Source organism: Eschrichtius robustus, chromosome 14 (genome assembly GCF_028021215.1).
Source record: "Eschrichtius robustus isolate mEscRob2 chromosome 14, mEscRob2.pri, whole genome shotgun sequence".
Taxonomy (NCBI): Eukaryota; Metazoa; Chordata; class Mammalia; order Artiodactyla; family Eschrichtiidae; genus Eschrichtius; species Eschrichtius robustus.
This window is the reverse complement of record NC_090837.1, coordinates 16674800-16695452: the sequence shown is the minus strand read 5'-3', so window position 1 is coordinate 16695452 and position 20653 is coordinate 16674800. Positions and strand designations below refer to the sequence as shown.

General features: G+C 48.5%; 1 protein-coding gene across 1 annotated transcript in view; it reads left to right on the top strand.

The window, feature by feature from the left end:
- Nucleotides 1-306: 306 nt before the first annotated feature.
- ALDH2 (aldehyde dehydrogenase 2 family member) overlaps nt 307-20653 on the top strand; it is a 29542-nt gene continuing 9195 nt past the window's right edge. Inside the window, exons 1-8 of the mRNA XM_068563791.1 lie at nt 307-483; nt 11210-11314; nt 13002-13142; nt 14283-14362; nt 16503-16614; nt 17121-17249; nt 17686-17799; nt 19987-20089. Of these exons, the coding sequence (XP_068419892.1) occupies nt 364-483; nt 11210-11314; nt 13002-13142; nt 14283-14362; nt 16503-16614; nt 17121-17249; nt 17686-17799; nt 19987-20089 (904 nt within the window). The 5' untranslated portion in view covers nt 307-363. The remainder of the gene's footprint in view (nt 484-11209; nt 11315-13001; nt 13143-14282; nt 14363-16502; nt 16615-17120; nt 17250-17685; nt 17800-19986; nt 20090-20653) is intronic.

Below are 20653 nucleotides of genomic sequence, written 5' to 3'. Positions count from 1 at the left end.
TGTACACATTAAGGGTTCAGGCACACAGTAGGGGTTCAGCCAACGTGCGGTGAACTCGCCCGATCCTGACATTCTACACCCGCGGAGCGCCACGCGTGGTGCAGCGCCGGGCCCGCAGGAGGATCAACCTCGATCACCACCCGCCCCCTCCGCGGGCGCGCGCGTATTGCGGCGAGCGGCCGAGCGGCAGCTTCGCCTGGGGCTAGGGGAAGGCGCGGGTACGCCCCCGGGCCCCGCCCCACGCCTGCCCATTGGCGGCCGCGCCGGGGGCAGGGAGAGGTGGCGCACGCGAGCTGCCCGCCCGGCCGTCCTTCCAGTTCAAGCCGCCCGGGCTCCGCTCGGCACTCCAGCTCGATCCTCGGTATGTTGCGCGCAGTTGTGCTCGCCGCCGCCCGGCCCTGGCAGGGCAGCCGGCTGCTGTCGGCCGCCGCCACCCCGGCCGTGCCGGCCCCCAACCAGCAGCCCGAGGTCTTCTACAACAAGGTGAGGCCGCCCCAGCGCTTTGTTCTCTGGGGACGGAGGCCGCCGGGTGGGGAGGGACTGGATCTCTTCGGGCCTCAGTTTATCCAGCTGGGACTCGAGGGGTTTGCTGCAGTTGCTGTTTCCGCACCCCTTCCCTTCCCTGCCTGCGAGCAGTTTGGCCCCTTCGCCGCCCCTGACACCTCGGTTCCATTACCCAGCTGTGACTTTGGCCACTTATTTGTCTTGTCTGGCCGCTGCCCGTTTTCCGGGTTCCATCCCCCGCCCCCTCCCCCACCCCCAGTCGTCCTCGGCTTTCGGGCCTTAGTTGTCCTGTGTCTGCGCAGAGTCTTCACGACATCACCCACCCAGAGGACATGTCCATTTACGACCCTCTTTGCAGGAACAGTTTTGTCTTTTCGTAGTCTTTTATCCCTTGACTCATGCTCTCGTCCAAGAACGTCCAAAAGGAAAAACAAAAAGGAGTACTTTTCAGCGAAGGTTCACCAGTTCGCCAAGGGAGAGGCCAAGGCCACGGGCCGGCCGCTCGGCCTTCTGGCACTTCCACTGCTGGGAACTGGGAAAGGGTGGAGACCTTCGCTACAACAGCGCAATGCCCAAATGGTGTCTGTACCTTCCAAGGATCTTTCTTTGGTCAAAGAAAGGAGGGACTTTCCAGGATAACATTGACTCCCAGTAGCTGATTTCTTGCTCAACCAGGACTTGGGAATATTTTCTCTTTTGATCTTTGAGTTTGGGTAAAGTGCTGAAGGTCACAGAGAAGGAAATTGGTTATGAGAGTCCATTTTGTTTGTGCAAGAAGTGTAGTTGCTGCCCTTCTCTGAGCTTCAACTTCTATAAAGTGGGAAGGGGTCAGAGGGTGAGCACAGGGGTTCATACACCACGTGGGCACTTAACAGCTCATATTCTCTGTGCGCCTCCTTTGCACCTGTCACCAGTCTAACCATTTACCTGTTGTGCCGTTTAATCCTTAAACAGCCCGGTGAGGTAGGTACTGTGATTATCTCCGTTTTACAGATGAAGAGACTGAGTTACAAAGAGGTTTAGTGAGTTACCCAAAGACTCAAGTCAGCGGCAGAGTTGGGGTTCACATCTAGGCTCCCAAGAGTAAGCCGATAACCAGAATCTTCCATGGTACTATTGTTGCAACTCTGGGTGGGAATAAAGGGGTCACTGCTGATTTAGGATGCTGTAGAGACGGCCCCTGGCTGGCTGCTTTCAACAGGGGACCTGCTTGTCTGGTCAGGAGCTCGGCTGCAAATCTGCACAGAGACAGTGGGTAAAGGCACATCTGTGTGATTTAAAGGGTGTTACAAGTGGTCATTTGCAAGGGAATAAAAACAAAAGATAAAATAAGATGCCCTTTGCATAACACAAGCCAAAAAGGCAGCAGCTGCTGCTCCTTAGGCTGCTTAAGGAGGAGTTCATGCTTGAAAGACTTGAACATCGAGCAGAAATATCCTCAAGGGAAAGGCAGCAACATCACAAGCCTCTGTGGCCACAGGATCTAATTAAGATCATCCTCCTTTGTGCTCATGTGGAGGTGAGGAAACAGGGTCCAAACGTGCACACAGCCCTGGTAGATAGCACGAGTCCTGGTCTCTAGATTTATTAGTTCATAAGGTAAGTTGGAGCAGAGTGAAATCTCCCTGCAGCTGCTTTTCTTTATCAGATTTGTTTGAGAGCATAAAAGTAACCCTTGGACTTACCTGGTGGTCCAGTGGTTAAGACTCCATGCTTCCACTGCAGGGGGCCCTTGGTTCGATCTAAGATCCCACAAGCCACGCAGTGCAAGAGGAAAAAAAAAAATGAATGCTATTAAAAAAAAAAAAGGAACCCTTGCTCACTGTATACAAATGCAGAAGTAAAACTTCCCGAATACCCCGTTGCACTCCCTTCAAGAGCACTGTTAACTGGTAGGTCTGTGATCTTGCAGACTTTTTCTTTGCATCTGTGTGTGTGTGAGAGCATGGACAAGTGAGCATGCACCAGGTTTTTTTGTTTTTACTTAAATGAGATCCTGGCACTTACTGTTCTGTAGCTGTCTCATTGAACAATGTATCTGGATTGTCTTCCTAAACCACTACATTCAGATCTTATTTATTCTTCCCAGGGGTTGCAAAGCAATATGCATGAGCAATCCACACTCTGCTGGAACAGGCCCCTTTTAAAGCTTCTTGGGCCATTTTCAGTGTTGAGTTGTTGCAATACCTGATGGCAAGAATGCCAAGGTCTAATCCTAACATTTTGAGTCTCTTACCAGGGGCTCTAGGTACAAACTAGATCATATGCCTGGACATTTCCCTGGGGATTATTGATTCCTTGATGTTCAGTGAACTGTTCTGGAGTCTGGAGTTTCCCCAGAAGGAGCTGTTCCAGGCTTTGAAGTTACTTCTGTAGGCGCTGGATTTTCTCACCCAAGGGTATTTGGGGGAATGTTGCATTTCAAGCTTTTTGGGTCTCTCCTTGAAGAGGGGGTGGCACAGGCAATAGGTCTTTTCCTTCCCACCTCTATTTCATAACCAGAAGAGTCTATAGAGTGGGGTGGTTTGGTCAACCTTCCTGGGATCCTCCTGCCTCTACTTGTCCTGGGTGGAGCTACAGGGTTGGGGGAACTTCTCTGTTGGGTTAGGGAGATTACAGGACAAGTTCCTCCCCCACTCACCAGCAGGGACCTGTATGGGGAGCTGATGATGGCCAGGCTTCATGAAGATCAACATTTCTCAGCCTTGGTGGGTTTCAGGGACACAGCTCTGTCAAGGAAACTGATTTTCATTTTTCATTCCTTTTTTCTTCCCTGACTTGGAGAGTAATTAAGATCTGGAAAGACAACTCAAAGGAAAACTCAAGGGAGTGTGGTTTCAGCAGAGTAATTCCTCTGGATGAGGTGTGACTAATACTTTTCATCTTCAGCATCACCAGTTCATGTTGGTTGATAATAATAATGAAGATGAGAAAAATCACTGGACACTATTTCACTCTCTGGACTCAGGCTGCCTGTCACTCAGTAACATCAATCCGGGCAGGTTCACTCATTCAAAAGACACCTCAGCACCCCCAATTCCAACCAACAAAACAGGCTAGAATCCCTGATCGTGGGAAGCTTGCATCCTGGAAGACAAGCGAAATCCATAGCATGGAGCAAGCTGATCGATCGGTGCTATGGAGAAAAATAAGGCAAGGAAGGAGGGATATGGAGGGTGGTACAATTACTTAACTCTGTACCTTAGCTGCTACATCTGTAAAATGGGGTGAAAATCCCGTCTACATCATACGGTTGCTGTCAGGATAAAAGGGAGTCATCCTTGCACAGTCCTTAGCAAGTGCCTGGCTCATGGCTTCTTGCACCTCCGTATTTACTGCAGCCTTAAATAGGAGATAACAGTGATGCTGTTGAGCTTACAATATATTGGTGATATAACTCCATTTTATGCGGGCACTGTTGTTAGTTGTAATTTGTTTCCTGGAGGGCTGCGCTAGGTTGCGGTAAAGTTGAATGGGAGTTTGGGGTGAATTAAATTTGTGTCTTGGGAATTCCCTGGCAGTCCAGTGGTTAGTTCTCTGCGCTTTCACTGCGAGGGTTCAATCCCTGGTCGGGGAACTAAGATCCTGCAAGCTGCGCCTTGTGGCCAGGAAAAAAAAAAAAAAAATTGTGTCTCTATTCTTAACCTCTTGACCACAACATTCAGGAACTAAAGAGAAAACTGACAAAAAGAGAATTAAAAAAGGATCTCCTTATATAGAATTTTCTGATTCCAACAGTAATACATCCTCAGTACAAAAAGTCAAGCATTACAGAAGTATGTGAGGTGGAAACTCACTGGACATATACATAGGCACATATAGATGTTCATTGATGCATATTAGCAAAAACCAAGAAGTAAGCCAGCCTGCCTTCCATGGGGAAATAGATGAACAACATATGTTACAGCTATAGGAAAGAATAATTCTGTGCATGCAGTAGTTAAAGGAATTAGCTGGAGCTGTATGAATAATGGATCTCAAAAACAATGTTTCAAGAGGGGAAAATGTCTAGCACTCTGAGTGATGTGAAACTAATTAAAATTATCAAAACAGACTTTCTATCAAATGTGGATAAACATAGCTCCATATAAATGGCTGAAAATGTCCTGGAAGGAAAATGCTCCTTGGCGTGAGGGCAGGGCTGCATAGGGAATCTGCTTGTGGGCAGTGATTCAAGGGGACTTTAAATGTTTTATTTCTTTAAAAATAAGTGGCCTATAAGCTAATATAAAAACGAAAAAGAAAAGAAAAACAGTCCTCTGATATCCCACCCCTGCAGATAATCACTGCTAACAGGTGGTATATACAGAATAGGAGTTTGATTTATCTTGTTTTCCTTGAGAGATTCTTACGGAATGAGCCAAAACCTGTGTTGGGCTAAGCAGTGGTTTGGAATGGCTGTGTGCTGAATGAGTCAAGTGACATATCTCCACACTGATCACGTTGCTTTTATTGCTTGTTTAGGAGTTTTAAGATCCTTTGTAGAAATAATAGAAAGTCCAGGAATGTGAGACCAAAGGCCCTGGGGGATGAGGAAAGAATGTTCAGGGAGACATTCTGGGGGAGGTGGCTGCCCTTGGCCTTAATCCCAAACTAATCCCGAGGTACCTAAATGATTGGATAAGTGTGAATGTGGGTGGCATTCCATGTTTATCCTGAACTTCTCTCCTTATGATCTGTTTTCTCTTAGACATAAATTACCCAACTGCCACTGAAAAAGCAGTTGCCAGCAGGATTCACCCCAGGATAGAAAGCCACAGCATTTCCTCACTCCTTCTTAGGGAAAATAACATGTTCCAGGGGTGTAGATTTCCTAGGTAACAGATCCCTAATTCTTTCATGCATCAAAGCTTGAAAATGAAGTCTTTCTAGAATGGGTCCTGCGTCTGTAAATTGGAGCTGCTGAATGGCATTTAACCTTTTTTGGCGACCTTGGGCAGATTATGACTGTCCATTGCCATGGGGTGGAGGTGGCACTAGAATATCACTCTGTCCTCGCTTTGGTTAAGACTCCTCTCCAGGGTCCTGCAGTCCTGCTCCCAGCTCTACTGTCCCTGCCCCAGCTTCTCACCCCTCCCCACAAGTTTCTGTTTGCAGTTCCTAATCCGCAGGGGCCTGGAATAGAAGATACCCGAGGAAGCCACGGATCATGTTATCCTCCAACTCAGTAATTCTAAATATGGTAACCTGCCCCAGCTTTGCAAAGATGCATGTCTAAGGGTGTTTGCTGCAGCAGCACTGTCAGGAATACAGGCATACCTCATTTTATTGTGCTGTGCATTATTGCACTTTGTAGATACTGCGTTTTTTACAAATTGAAGGTTTGTGGCAACCCTGCATCGGGCAAGTCTATTGGCGCCATTTTCCCAACAGCATTTGCTCACTTCCTGTCTCTCTGTCACATTTTAGTAATTCTCACCATATTTCAAATCCTCCACCAGCGAAAAGATTACGACTTGCTGAAGGCTTGGAGGATAATTGGCACTTTTTAGCAATAAAGTTTTTTTTAAAATTTTGTTTATTTATTTATCTATTTTTGGCTGCATTGGGTCTTCGTTGCTGCGCACGGGCTTTCTCTAGTTGCGGCGAGCAGGGGCTTCTCTTGTTGTGGAGCACAGGCTGTAGGCGCGTGGGCTTCAGTAGTTGTAGCACGTAGGCTCAGTAGTTGTGGCTCGCAGGCTCAGTAGTTGGGGCGCACGGGCTTAGTTGCTCCGCGGCATGTGGGATCTTCCCGGACCAGGGCTTGAACCCATGTCCCCTGCATTCGCAGGCGGATTCTTAACCACTCTGCCACCAAGGAAGCCCCAGCAATGAAGTATTTTTAAATTCAGGTATGCACATCGATTTTTTTTTTTTTTTTGACCTTTCTGGCATTTTTTTTCCAAATTTTTTTTAAATTATTTATTTATTTATTTATTTATGGCTGTGTTGGGTCTTCATTAATTAATTAATTAATTAATTTTTGGCTGTGTTGGGTCTTCGTTTCTGTGCGAGGGCTTTCTCTAGTTGCGGCGAGTGGGGGCCACTCTTCATCGCGGTGCGCGGGCCTCTCTCTGTCGTGGCCTCTCTTTTTGCAGAGCACAGGCTCCAGAGGAGCAGGCTCAGTAGTTGTGGCTCACGGGCCTAGTTGCTCCGCGGCATGTGGGATCTTCCCAGATCAGGGCTCGAACCTGTGTCCCCTGCATTGGCAGGCAGATTCTCAACCACTGTGCCACATCGATTTTTATAGATATCATGCTATTGCACCCTTAATAGACTGTGGTATATTGTAAACATAACTTTCATATGCACTGGGAAACCAAAAGATTCATGTGACTCCCTTTATTGCAATACTTTATTGCGATGGTCTGGACTGAACCCAAAATCTCTCTGAGGTCTGCTTGCAGTGAAAACGTTTCCTAAAAGCGCATTTGTAGGACATGATTAAATAAATTGCGGTCCGTTAGTTTTGAAGATTGCTATGTTGCTTAAAATAATGAGGCAGATATGCCTGTGGAATAACGTCCAAGATAAACTTACTCATAAAAGCAAGTTACAGAATAAAAGTCCATGATTGGACTTCCCTGGTGGTGCAGTGGTTAAGAATCCACCTGCCAGTGCAGGGGACACAGGTTCAATCCCTGGTCTGGGACGATCCCACACGCGTGGGGCAACTAAGCCCGCGTTCCACAACTACTGAGCCCGCGTGCTGCAACTACTGAAGCCTGAGCGCCTAGAGCCTGTGCTCTGCAACAAGAGAAGCCACCCCAATGAGAAGCCCGCGCACCGCAACGGAGAGTAGCGCTCGCTCACCGCAACTAGAGAAAGCCCGTGTGCAGCAATGAAGACCCTACACAGGCAAAAATAAATAAAACAAAATAAATAAATTTATTTAAAAAAAAAAAAGTCCATGATCCCCACTGAGAATGGACACTCCCCACATCTGTCCCATTCCCTCCAGGACCCCAGCACCAGTGCAGGTCCTGGCACACAGCAGGTGCAGAACCCAGAGCCCCCTCTGCTCTCCCCCACCCTCACTCTGCAGTCACGGGGCCCTTTTGGTTCCTCGTGTCCCCAAGCCCCTGCCTCAGGCAGCCCCTCTGGTCCTCACTGTTGCCTGTTTGTTTCTGCTTCTCTCTTCATTTGCTTGTTGATCATGTCTCTCCTCCCGGGACTTTGGTTCAACAAGCCAGGACTTGGCTGTTTCACTCAGTGCCCAGCATGGCAATGGCACTTGGTTAACACTTAACCACTGCATGGATGAGTGAATCCAACTTTTATAAAATGCAGTGAGATGTATTTATTAAAATGTAGAGAAAATAGAGCATTTTGATGGAAAAGCTCTATGAGTTTTGCCAGCAGTCCAGATTCAAAGTGTCAACTTCTGATGCCATGAGGCTGTCTGTCTCTCTGCTTCTAGAAACTAATGGGGAAGTGTGAGCCCGGTAGGACCCCCTCCCAGGGTGAGTGAGTTAACATGTTATCTAAGTTAGGCGTTGGGTTTCTGGCCGAGAGGTTATGAAGCGTTCGGCCTGGAGTCCACTCTTGTGTTTATTCAAGATAAGTCACTATGAAACTCTCCTCACTTGAAGCAGAACTTTGGCAGAGGCTCAGTATGAGAACGGTTCTCACCCTAGCTCCCCCTCCCCAAGGAGGGCACCACAAAAGTCTGGCTCTAGGAGAAAGGAAGTGGGAACTCTAAACAGAAGGAAGATTCCAGGTTCCTGCAAACCCCAGCTTATCCTATTAGTTAGAAGGGAGGATGGACTGTTGAAAATTCAACAGTGGAGAGTGACTCAACAAATCCAGGGCATTGAGAGGCAGACAGGGGCCAGGGAGTGGTCCTTCCAGGGTCCTAGACTAAGATCAGGGGACGGTGTGGGCCCCGCCCAGGGAGGAAGGGGTGAGGACCTGGGGAGTTTAACCAGACTGGCCCACTCTCCGCTTCATACTTCCTGATCTTTGCAAAATAACAACGAAAACTTTTTCAGGATAAACTAATTTAGTATGCTGCTGTGCAGGTATCTGGAGTAATGTACTGACTGTGGTGGTGAGACACACTGTGTGTGGGGTCCTGGCTTAGGATCTTACACCCCTCGTTGAATATAGTCCTCACATTTAAGCCCCCGGATGTGTCATCCCCAGAAACTGATGAAGCATCTGGAAATGAAGGGATTGGCCCCAAGGTCACAGCTTGTGAGGAGTAGAGCCAAGATTCAAACACATGTCTGTCTGGCTTAGAGGCTGGTGCTTTTTATAGCACCCATTATAAAAACTCAAAATCAAACTTGCAGCAGGGCAGTTAAGTAAACCATAAAGATGGAGATTAGGAAACGAGTTCTGACCTCCTCGAAGGCAGACATGGGCTCTGACTGGAGTCTGGAGTTGGGGGGAAGAACTGGGCAAAGAGCACAGGCCTTGGAGTTCTGAAGACCTGGGTTCAAATTCGGGCTCTGCTCTCACTGCTGTGTGACCTTGAGCAGGTGGCTTGACCTCTCTGTGCCTCAGTGTCCCCCAACTGTAGAGAGGATGCAGCTCACCTAGGTTTGCTATGAGGTTTAAATGGGAATGATCCAGTAATGGAAAGCTTGTGGTACAGGGGCTGCCGCATAATGAGTAGTCAGGAACAGTCAATAGCCATTTCCATGACATGCAGGTGATGGGTAGAACATTCACATGGTACCAGGTGCTGACATCTTGGTCAGCAGAAGGGAACATTACAAGGCCAGCCAGGCTCACCCCCACCCACTGCGGCCTGCCTCTCTCTGTAGCTGACCTCCTCCTTAAAGTGCTTCAGTGAATCGGTGGGTGTGAGGCTGTGAAACCTGAGCCTGCACTCAGGGTGGCAATGGGAACAGATGTTTGGTGTGGTCACGGGCTGTGTGCCAGGCTCTCCTCCTTCCTCCACGGGTTTTATCTCTGCTCCTCCCCATGGGCTTCACTCTCCTCCAAGTTCACCAGGAGGCGAGGCCGATTCTCAGAGAGGGTGGAGCATGTGGGGAGGGTGTGGCCCAGTCCAGCTTGAACTCGGGTCCACCTGGTTTCCAGCCTGAACCCTTTCTGCTACACCTGTTCCCTCCACTGGAAACTACCTGTTGCCTGCTTCCCAGCTCTCTTGCAGGAAGAAACAGAGGTGTCTTTTCCCTTCAAATTGATGATCAGCCACCTAATGTGAACCCACACACATTTCCAAAGAACCTGGCTGAGTGACTGCAGACAACTTCCCAGGTCCTAAGCCGGGGCCAGGCCATGTTGGGATGCTGGGGCCCAGGAGAGCCCTTGGGGAAGGAAGGCAGAGTGGCCTTGGACGGGTGTCCTTGCCTTCACCCCACCTGTGACCTTTGCCCCAGCCTTGGTTAAAGTGACTGAAGTGACCTCAGCCCCCTTCTGGAAAGACCAGTTTCCCCAGCCTCAGGGGACAGCTTGCTGGGAGACTTCTGCTCTGTGCTCCCCTGAGGGTTTCACAGGACCTGCCCTCCTCTCTGACCCCATCTCCTAGCACTTCCTTCCTGGTTCACCAGTAACTCTGGCCGCCTTTGTTTTTTCTCAAACACACCAGACTTATTCCTGCCCCAGGGCCTTTGCACTTGCTGTTCCTGCTGCCTGGATTGCTCATCCTCCCATTCTTCCCATGGCTGGCTCCTTTTCATCAGTCAGGGCTCAAGTCAAATGTCTGCTCTTCAGAGAAACCCTCCCTGACCATCCCAGCTAGAGTTCTCTGTCTTCCTCCACTTTAGTACTCTCTATGGATCCTGTTCTTCTCCTTTGCACTTATGACTGCAGTCTGAGATTGCCTTGTATATTTGATTGCTTCTTTATTTTTTGTGCCTACCAGAACGCCAGCTCCATGAGAGAAAAGTTCCTCACTGAGTTTGGTTCCCACTGTGTCCTCAGCCCTAGAACCGTGCCTGGCCCATTGCAGGTGTTCACAAAATATTTACTGAATGGATGAAAGAATAATCTAACTTGGTTCTCATAACAACCCTACTACAGTAGTGTGGTAGAGGAACAGTGGTTGCTAATTCTTCGTTGCTCCTCCCAGGCAGAGGTGGAGGCTCTCCTCCCTCCCTGTGAATCTGGACTGGGCCTGTGACTCATGCTGACCAATGGAATTTGGTGGCAGAAATAAGGCCATGTGACTTCTGAAGCTAAATCTTAAGAAGCCTTTCAGCTTCTGCCTGGTGTCTTGGAACACTCTCTAGGGAAGCCAGCTGTCATGTGAGAGGTCTGACTAGCCTGAGTCTGCCATACAGTCAGGAAGCTCAAGCAACCATGTGGTGCCAGACATATGAGTGAAGAAAGTATCTTGCACCTGCAGCCCCAGGTGCCCTCGCTCTGCAACCACTTGACCAAGCCCTGCCCAGCTGAGCCTAATCAATGGACACAACTGTGAGAGATAATAATAAATCATTTTAAGCTACCAAATGTTGAGGTGATGTAACACAGCAGTAGATACAGATTACTGATAAGAAAGGAACATAGTCTCCATTTTTCAGGTCAAAGAAACCAGGGCATTGAAAGGTCAAATGACTTACCCACAGTACTTGGCAGAGTGGGTGCTCCAGCTTGGATTGTCTCCAAGGCCTGTGCTTTTAACTTCTAGGCCACATCCCTCTGAAGCTAATTCCTACTTGTTCTTCCTGATTTTTTTTTTTTTTTAAACATGGCTGGTGGTCAGTATCAGGTTGAGAGTTGGTCCTGAGGACTTTCTTCCTTCTCATTGTAGATCTTCATAAACAATGAGTGGCATGATTCTGTCAGCAAGAGAACTTTCCCCACCATCAATCCATCCACTGGGGATGTCATCTGTCATGTAGCTGAAGGGGACAAGGTGAGATATGGTAACTTAACCTCAGGGCAGGGCTGAGTGGGTTGGGGGTGCACAAGGATGGTTTCATTCTCTAACATGTTTTTTTATGGTTGAAACTTTGTGTGTATTACTTTCATAACTAAAAATGCCAATTAAACTTTTTGAGTTAAGTGAAACCACAGAAACTCTTCCTTGCAGGTAAAAGTGCTAGATTGTACCCAGGTTCAAGAATTCATACAGTTGTGCAAAGAAGATGTGGCACATAAATACAGTGGAATATTACTCCGCCATAAAAAGAAACGAAATTGAGTTATTTGTAGTGAGGTGGATGGACCTAGAGTCTGTCATACAGAGTAAAGTGAGAGAAAAACAAATACCGTATGCTAATGCGTATATATGGAATCTAAAAAAAAAAAAGGTACTGATGAACCTAGTGGCAGGGCAGGAATAAAGACGTAGACAGACGTAGAGAATGGACTTGAGGACACAGCGGGTGAGGGGCGAAGTGAGAGTAGCATCGACATATATACACGACCAAATGTAAAATAGATAGCTAGTGGAAAGCAGCAGCATAGCACAGGGAGATCAGCTCCGTGCTTTGGGACAACCTAGAGGGGTGGGATAGGGAGGGTGGGAGGGAGGCTCGAGAGGGAGGGGATATAGGGATGTATGTGTGCATGTGGCTGATTCACTTTGTTGTGCCACGGAGGCTAGCACAGTATTGTGAAGCAGTTATACACCAATAAAGATCTATTAAAAATAAAATATAAAAAAATTCATACAGTTGCAGAATTGTAGACTTGGAATTTAATTTGAGAACATCTAATCCAATCTCTCCATTTCAGACCTGGAAGTTGAAGGTCAGAGAAGGGAAGTACACAGCTAGATGGAAATCTTCTTCAGCAGAATTCAGGTCTCCTGAGATCTAGCTATGGTGTCTGTAGTATATTTTGATTTAATTATGTATACCCATAGTAATGAAAAAACAGTAATACTAATTTGAAAGTTAAAAATTAGACTTTCAGTAAAAAACATTTCATTTATTAAAATAGAAAAAGCATTAAAAATAATTCAAGAATGCCTCCTGTCCTCTGCTTTAAAACAGTCTTCTATATGCACATTTAAGGCCTTTCTCCCTTTGCTAGAAGAAAGTGTGACTACTTTTCTGGCTCATAGGGTAGTCTAATGGTAAATGTATTTAATATTAATGAAAACCATGCTCCCTACCTCCTGATACACATCTCCCTATATGGAAAATGCTAGCTGTGTTGATTTTATTGCTTTCCCAAGGAGAGGGAAGCTGGTTAAACCTGCATTAGTTGGAGACTGCCAGTCATCTCAGAAGGAATGGTTAATTTCACTGGGCTTGTTTTGAAAGGAAGAGGGGAAAAATGGCCAGTTTCTAAGTGCTGATCCCTGAGTGCCTCTCCCTACGTTAACTCTTTGGGGGATTTTGAAATGGAAATCCAGAAATGGAAACCATCAGGATCCTCATTCCCACCATGACTGCTGGGAAGGAGAGAAGCCCAGTCATGTAATTCTGAAGCTGGTCAAACAGAGCTCTTTTGAGGCTGGGAGGAACTGTTTGGGGCAGTTTCCACACAGGCATTGATTGAAGCTCCTGTGGCATGTTCGGCAGCGGGGCAGGAGGCATTTGGAGGTGGTTATTGCTGAGAAGGCCTGAAGTACCTCGGTGGGTTTTTTACAGGAAGACGTGGACAGGGCAGTGAAGGCTGCCCGGGCTGCATTCCAGCTGGGCTCGCCCTGGCGCCGCATGGATGCGTCCAAAAGGGGCTGGCTGCTGAACCGCCTGGCTGATCTGATTGAGCGGGACCGGACCTACCTGGCAGTAAGTTCTCCGCCCCCTCCCCTCTCATCCCACATGGCGAATGGACATCCCACGGATAGCCAGGAAAGGATTGCCTTGCTGACAAGTAACTGGCCAGAATGGCGTAGGCTGGACACCTTTGGGGTACCCTCCTGTGCCAACCTGGGAAGCCTCTTAGTGTTTCCCTTGATGCAGTGGGTTTGGCTAAGAAAGGAGGAGACTCGGGTGGGGAGGGGGCTATGATGGGGAAGCCTTCCTGGAGAGAGACCCCCCAGAGGGATGGACACCTCTCCCAGACCCTCTCTTTGTGGTGGGCCTCCTCCCTGTCTTCAAGAGGCAGAAGAAACCAGGAGGCAATACCCTCTCCTCCCCCAGTCCATACTGCACATAGCAGCCAGAGTGAAGCTTCTAGAAGGCAAATTATACCATGGCACTCTGCTCTTAAGCCTTCCATCGCATCCTGTGTCCTTAGGATAAAGCCCTGTTCCCTCAACATGATCTACTAGGCCTTCCCTGATCTGGCTCTATCTCCCAACTGTGGCCCTCACACACACAGCTCAACTCAGCAGTTTTCCCTCAGCTTCTTCACTGCCAAGCTTTGGGCCTTTGCACATGCTGTTTCCTCTGCCCAGGGTACTCTTCCCTTTGTCACCATTCATACCTTCCCCTTTGCCTCGTTCCTCCTACATATCCTTCAGGTTTCAGCCTAAAGGGTGCTTCTCAGGCTGGAGTTTCTCCAACTGGGTTGGGCACTTTCTAACACTCTTAACACTTGTGACTAATTCATGTCATTATTTGCTGGGTTTTTGCTCTTTTTTTTTTTTTAAAACATCTTTATTGGAGTATAATTGCTTTACAAAGGCTTTTTGTTCTATAAGCTCCATGATCGCCTCTGTATGCCTAGCACCTGGATCCGCCATAGAGTAGAAGCTTGAAAAAAATGTCAGTGAAATGACTGAATGAGAAGTTGGTGCATCCTTCCTCCCATCCCCTTCCTCTTGCTCCCTGCCATTGAAGAGGCCCAGAAATGCCTCAAAATTCAGCACAAAGGGGCCACCAGCCCTTCTCAGACCATGCTGAGGCTCAATGCTGTTCGTCACCCGATTTGCTGGTTCATTCCTGTGCCCGCCTGTCTGTGTTGATCTTTTTCTCTTTGCTCAGGCCTTGGAGACCCTGGACAACGGCAAGCCCTACGTCATTTCCTACCTGGTGGATTTGGACATGGTTCTCAGATGTCTCCGGTATGGGCTCAGGCTTCCTGTTCTTTGTTTTGGCCGTGCCACAGGGGAGGGAGTGTTGCTGGAGGGGTGGAAACAGAACAGTGTAAAAGGATCACAGGAGTGGGAGAAACTATTCTAGTTAGACTCCATCTCCTGGGAATCATCCCTCAATACAAAACTATAATTGACTCATACACGTTTTCTCTTTCAGTTTTGGTAATTTATATGTTAGTTGGAATTTGTCCATTTCTTCTAGGTTATCTAATTTGTTGACTACAGTTGCACATAGTATTCTTTTATAATCGTTTTTATCTCGTTTTTATAATTATAATGTCCCCACTTCCATTTCTGATTTTAGTTATTTGTGCTTCTCCCTTTTTTCCTTAGTCTGGCTAAAGGTTTGTCAATTTAGTGAATGTTTTCAAAGAACCAGCTTGTGGATTTGTTGATTCTCTCTGTTGTTTTTCATTTCACCTATCTCTGCTCTGATCTTCATTATTTGCTTCCTCTTGCTAGCTTTGGGTTTAGTTTAATCATAAACGTTTTAATAACCAAGAAATAAAAGATGAGGAATAAGAGCTTTGCCAGAGCCCTTGGGTCATAGGTAACAGGAACTCACTCAGCCTAACTTGGGCAACTGTGGAGAGTGAGGGGTCTGAAATCCAGAAGGCCATTGAGTCTAACTGCTGCCTACTTGCTTCCTTCTTCTCTCAACTACGCTGGCCTCTCCTGGGGCCAGTCTGCATGTTGGAACCCGGTTGCTCACACCTGGGCTGGCTGCTGTATGAGTGATTCCAGCCAGACTAAGCTGCAGTCCCTTAGTCCTCGTGCCAAATTCCTGGAACGGGGGCCCTGATTGGCTGGCCTTGAGTCTGACCAGATGTGGTTCAGGTGGACAGATCATTGTTCAAATAATGGCTGTTCCTCTGTGACCATGTGGACAGAGGTGGAGGGAAAGAAGCAGTGCCAGAAAAGTATGGGTTGGACAACAAAACAGTAGTTATCCCCCATAACAGGGTTTCTCAGCCAGGGCAATTGCGTCTCCCAGGGGACAGTGGCTAATGTCTGGAGACATTTTTGGTTGTCACAACTGGGAGGGAGGGGTGCTACTGGCATCTAGTCCATAGAGGCCAGGGATGCTTTAAAAATCCTGCAGTGCACAGGACAGCCCCCCACAGCAAAGAATTTTCCAGCCCCAAATGGCAGCAGTGCCAAGATTGAGAACGCTCTGCAAGGACGCCCCAGAGGGAGCAGCCTGGTGAACAGTAGGCAGAGCCCCAGGCCTTCCTGAGTTTTAGCAGAGTGCCTCTGTGCTCATTAAATACCTGTTCTGAGGCATGCAAACACACGTAATACAGACCTGGGAAGAAGGGAGCAGTGATGCCTTAATTTGTACAGATTGGCAACTCCGTGGCTATTTTTCTCCCTGGCGTCACAAACCTATGTTCACACCCAGGTCAAGTCTGGTCTCAGGCTAACCTCAGCAGACACATTCATTTCAGAAATCTCTCTTTTACACTGCATGTTGCATCTCTCCCCCATCTTTCATTTTTCCTACTTCCCTGAAAATCATCACATACTATAAACACATGACTCTTCTTTTCCCCCCAGCTCTAATTTGCTGTGTTTTTGCCATTTGTGTCCCTGTGTGTCTGGATGGTAAGCTTTACAGGGTTGGGACCCAGTCATTGATTTGTTTCTGGTCACTGTTCACTCAGTCTTAGTATGATGCTCTGCACACAGCAAGTGCCAGCTGTTAGATGGGTTTGCACTTTGCCACTAGAGTCGATCCATGGTTCTCAGATGCTAATCTGTGGTGCTGGGTTGGTGCGACAGTCAGTTTAATAAATCTGAATGTTTATTAAAAATACTGATTCCTGGGCATCAGCCCCAGAGAGTCAGTTGAGTAGGTCAGAAGTGGGTACCTGGAATTTGGTGTTTTTTATGAGCACCCCAGGTGATTCTGAGACTTAGAGGTTAGTTACCGAGAATGAATTATTGTGACCCTAGCAGTTAGTTAAGTCTTTCTGGAAATAAGCCCAGAGCAAGGGCAATTATCAGAAAGACCCAGTTGGACCAGTTTGAGTCTTCTCTTTCTGCCAGAGTTTACAGGGGTCCCTGACAGTCATTGATTGAGTTTGGATTTTTTTTTTTTTTTAAGTTACTATGCCGGCTGGGCTGATAAGTACCACGGGAAAACCATTCCCATTGATGGGGACTACTTCAGCTACACCCGCCATGAACCTGTGGGAGTGTGCGGGCAGATCATCCCGGTGAGTGTTAGACTCGTAATAAACAAATGAAGGTTTATCAGGAGTGCTGTGAGAGGCAGCAATCTTGGGCAGGTTCATTGCCAAGGTGGGAGGGTCTGTGGGGTGATGTTGGAAGGCGGCCTGGGCAGTGGTTGAGAACATGGTCTTTAACAAAGCCAACCAGTGCTGCCACGGGTGAACTCTGTGACCTTGGGCAAGTCACTTATCCCCCTAGGACTTGGTTTCCTTATCTGAAAAGTGGAAGTGATAGTAGCTGTCTTAGGGCAGTAGGGAGGATTGAATGCGGTGATGTAGCATGGTGCCTAGTATGGAAAAGCATGAATGCGAGTCACTAATATCATCATCCACCACCTGCCTTGTTCATCTGTCTTAAACCTACAATTGAGCTGTGAGGGGAACACGAGAGGCTCAGAGAACCTGGTGTTGCTTCTGCTCTCCGGCTGCCACTTTCTGCTGCCAGTGCAGCTCTCGGCTGAGATTTCGGGAGTGGCTGTTGTTGATTGCAGTGGAACTTCCCGCTCTTGATGCAAGCATGGAAACTGGGCCCAGCCTTGGCGACTGGAAACGTGGTTGTGATGAAGGTGGCTGAGCAGACTCCACTCACTGCCCTCTATGTGGCCAACTTGATTAAGGAGGTGCGTGGCTTGCGTCCATCTTGACCTCTACATGCCTTTGTAGAGGCTTGCTCTATAGGAGTGCTGATGAGGGGCCCCCGTAGTGGGGGTGGGTATTTGGAGAGAAGGGACTGAACCCCCCTCATCCCTGCTCATCACACTTCAGCCGAAGTGACCCGCACCACCTCTCTTCTACACTGGGTTTCACTGCAAGACCCCTCTGGAGAATGAAAACCATTCTAAGTGAGTGCCATGGGGGCAGGGGCAAAGGGCACAGGGAATCCCACAAAACAGGCTTCTTGCTGCACCATTTAGAATTCCTGAGCAGTACCCGGTAAGACTGCTCACCTGTGTGCTGGGCAGACTGCCTCAGCTTCTGGGAGGGGATGTGTATTCTTCCGTCCAGACCCTTTGGAGCGGGAGAACGACTCCCAGTGTCCCTGGTGTTTGCCTACAGGCCGGCTTTCCTCCTGGCGTGGTCAATATCATACCTGGATTTGGCCCCACGGCTGGGGCCGCCATCGCCTCCCATGAGGATGTGGACAAAGTGGCCTTCACAGGCTCCACTGAGGTAAGGCATCTTAGGACCTCAAGCTTGTGGTATGTTTGGCTCAAGCGCCCCCAGTCCTCAAAGGATGATGCGTTCAAGACTAGCCTCTGGGGGACTTTCCTGGCGGTCCAGTGGTTAGGGCTCGGCGCTTTCACCGCTGTGGCCCAGGTTCAGTCCCTGGTTGGGGAACTAAGATCCCGCAAGTCGTGCAGCGCAGCTAAAATAAAGTAAAATAAGATTAGCCTCTGGGTACTGCAAGGGGGTCTGCCCCAGGACTGCCTTTGAGTAGCTCAAGTGAGGGGCCCCATGTGTGCCAGCAGGGACCATCAGGGTGGAGCCCTTTGTGGATTGGTTGATACTCCAGCTGCTGTAGGGGGGTGGCCTGGCACCCCATGTGGGATAAAGAGGCCAGGACTGTCTAGACTTTATAAAGCCCAGAGCTGACTGCCTGCCCAAGGTCAAAGCACCTCGGCCGTGTCAGACTCCTTGACTGGCACTGCCCTGGCGATTAAAGAGAGTGGGCTTCAGGGAGACATGAGTTCAAATCCCAGCCTTGCCATTATGACATGAGGCAATTCACTGAGTGTCTTTGGGGGCTCCATTCATTGTGTTTAAAATGAGGATGGCAGTATCTATGCAGTACAGACAGTGGGTGTGCTGTAGTGGGGAAGATAATGCGCTTTGGAGTCAAATTAACTGTTTCAGCAGCACTTACTTAGCTATGCGACCTTAGGCAAGTCAGCCTCCTAAAGCCTCCTTGTCCCCACCTGTAAAATAGGGATAATAACTGTGCCCACCTCCCGGGGTTGGCCAGAGTGAGATAAAGCTTATGATGTATTCAGCAAAAGTCTAGCCCAGAGTAAGTGCTCAGTGAGTGAATGAATGAATGAATGAGTGAGTGCTGCTCTGTGCCAGGCCCCGGAGAGACAAAGACATATAATATGCCTGGGGATTCCTTAAACATAATCACCTTGAAAGCAGGGACAAAATTCCTTTTTCCTATCCTTGAATTCTTGGAAGGCTTCATTGCATGACTTTAGAGAAGGCATGCTGAATAGTATAATAAAGGTGGTCTTTAAAATGATCCTCGAGGTAAAGATACCTTCAGATGTTCAGTCTGTACACAGAGATGGCGGTTGCGGGAGGGCAGAACTGTGGCCTAGATGACACAGTCCAGGCTCTTTCTTGGCTTAGTCAACCACCTAAATTAATGCCTCAAGGGGATGTTGAGAAGCTTGCAGATGGGATGGTTTCTTTCTTTCTTTTTTTTTTTTTAATTAATTAATTTATTTATTTTTGGCTGTGTTGGGTCTTCGTTGCTGTGCGCGGGCTTTCTCTAGCTGCAGCGAGCGGGGGCTACTCTTCGTTGCAGTGCGCGGGCTTCTTATTGCAGTGGCTTCTCTTGTTGCGGAGCACGGGCTCTAGGTGCGGGCTTCAGTAGTTGTGGCTCGCGGGCTCTAGGCGCGCGGGCTTCAGTAGTTGTGGCATATGGGCTTAGTTGCTCCGCGGCATGTGGGATCTTCCTGGACCAGGGCTCGTACCCGTGTCCCCTGCATTGGCAGGCGGATTCTTAACCACTGCGCCACCAGGGAAGTCAGACGGGATGGTTTCTTGACCACGGTATGTGTGTTCATTCAACAGATAAGCACAGGGGTGTCTTTGTACCAGGCTATTGGAATATGGAGGTGAGAAGCACCCCATCCTTGCCCTGTGCTAGGAGATACCATTTAAAACACTGTGAGAATGAGGCAGGATAGCAGGTCTGAACTGGTGCTGGATGCAGTTTGCCCAAATGTGAATTCTGATTCCACATTTACTGTGTGACTTTGGGCAAGTGACTTGACCACTCTGAGCTATAGCTCCCACATTTCTATATCAAGGGAAAGAGTCGGCCCTACCTCTGAGGTTGTTGTGAGGGTTGAACTTAATGCACACAAAACACTTAGCACAGTGTCTGGTATGTAGGTGGTACTGAGTGTAGAAGCCACACAGCAATGACCCTGCTCATGTCGTTACTGTCATTGTCATCCTAGGAGCTCAGAGGATGGGGCAGTGATGGTAAGTGAATGGCCAGATTTGGTGAAATTCTCCAGGTCTCTTGTAGTCCAGCTACTCCCTCAGGTTGTGGGGGCTTCTGTTCTGCGTGTCTGAGAACATTTGGTTTTGTTTTCCTCTGCTGAGTTTGTCTCTGTTCCTGCTTCCCTATAGGTTGGCCACCTAATCCAGACTGCTGCGGGGAACAGTAACCTCAAGAGAGTGACCCTGGAGCTAGGAGGAAAGAGTCCCAATATCATCATGTCAGATGCTGACAGTAAGTTTTCAGGGGGGAGGTCTGATATCAACCTGCCACTAGCTCTGTATTCTGTGGTCCCACTCAGTTCCGCAATCCTCAGCATCCCTCGATTTTGGTTTCTGCCCCCAGGGCCTCAGGATGAAAGTAAGACTCCTCAGCATGGCCCTCTGGCCTACACGATGTGGCCTCTCCCCCAGCCTTTCTCCTCTCTGCTCCCTATAATCCAGCCAGGCTGAGCTACTCACTTGCACAAGCTTGCAGCATGCTTTCAGATTAGACTACTTTTCTTCCATCACATCCTTTTTCCTGGTCCTGCTGAGGTGCTCCCAGATTCGTCCTCCTTGAGGGAGTCTTCCCTGATGGCCATAGGCCAGCTGGTTTGGTCCTCCAGCCGCCCTTGGCTCCATTACCACAGTGGGTGATGACAACTCTCCTTCGTGTCTATCTGCCACTTGGTCTCCACACTCAGAGAAGGGAGCGATCGGCCCTGCCTTGTTCCCACACAGAGTCTGGCACCCAGCAGGCACGAACGCTGTTGGTAGTGTTAATGGGTTAAGGGTAGCAGCCACCGGGGCCAGGCTC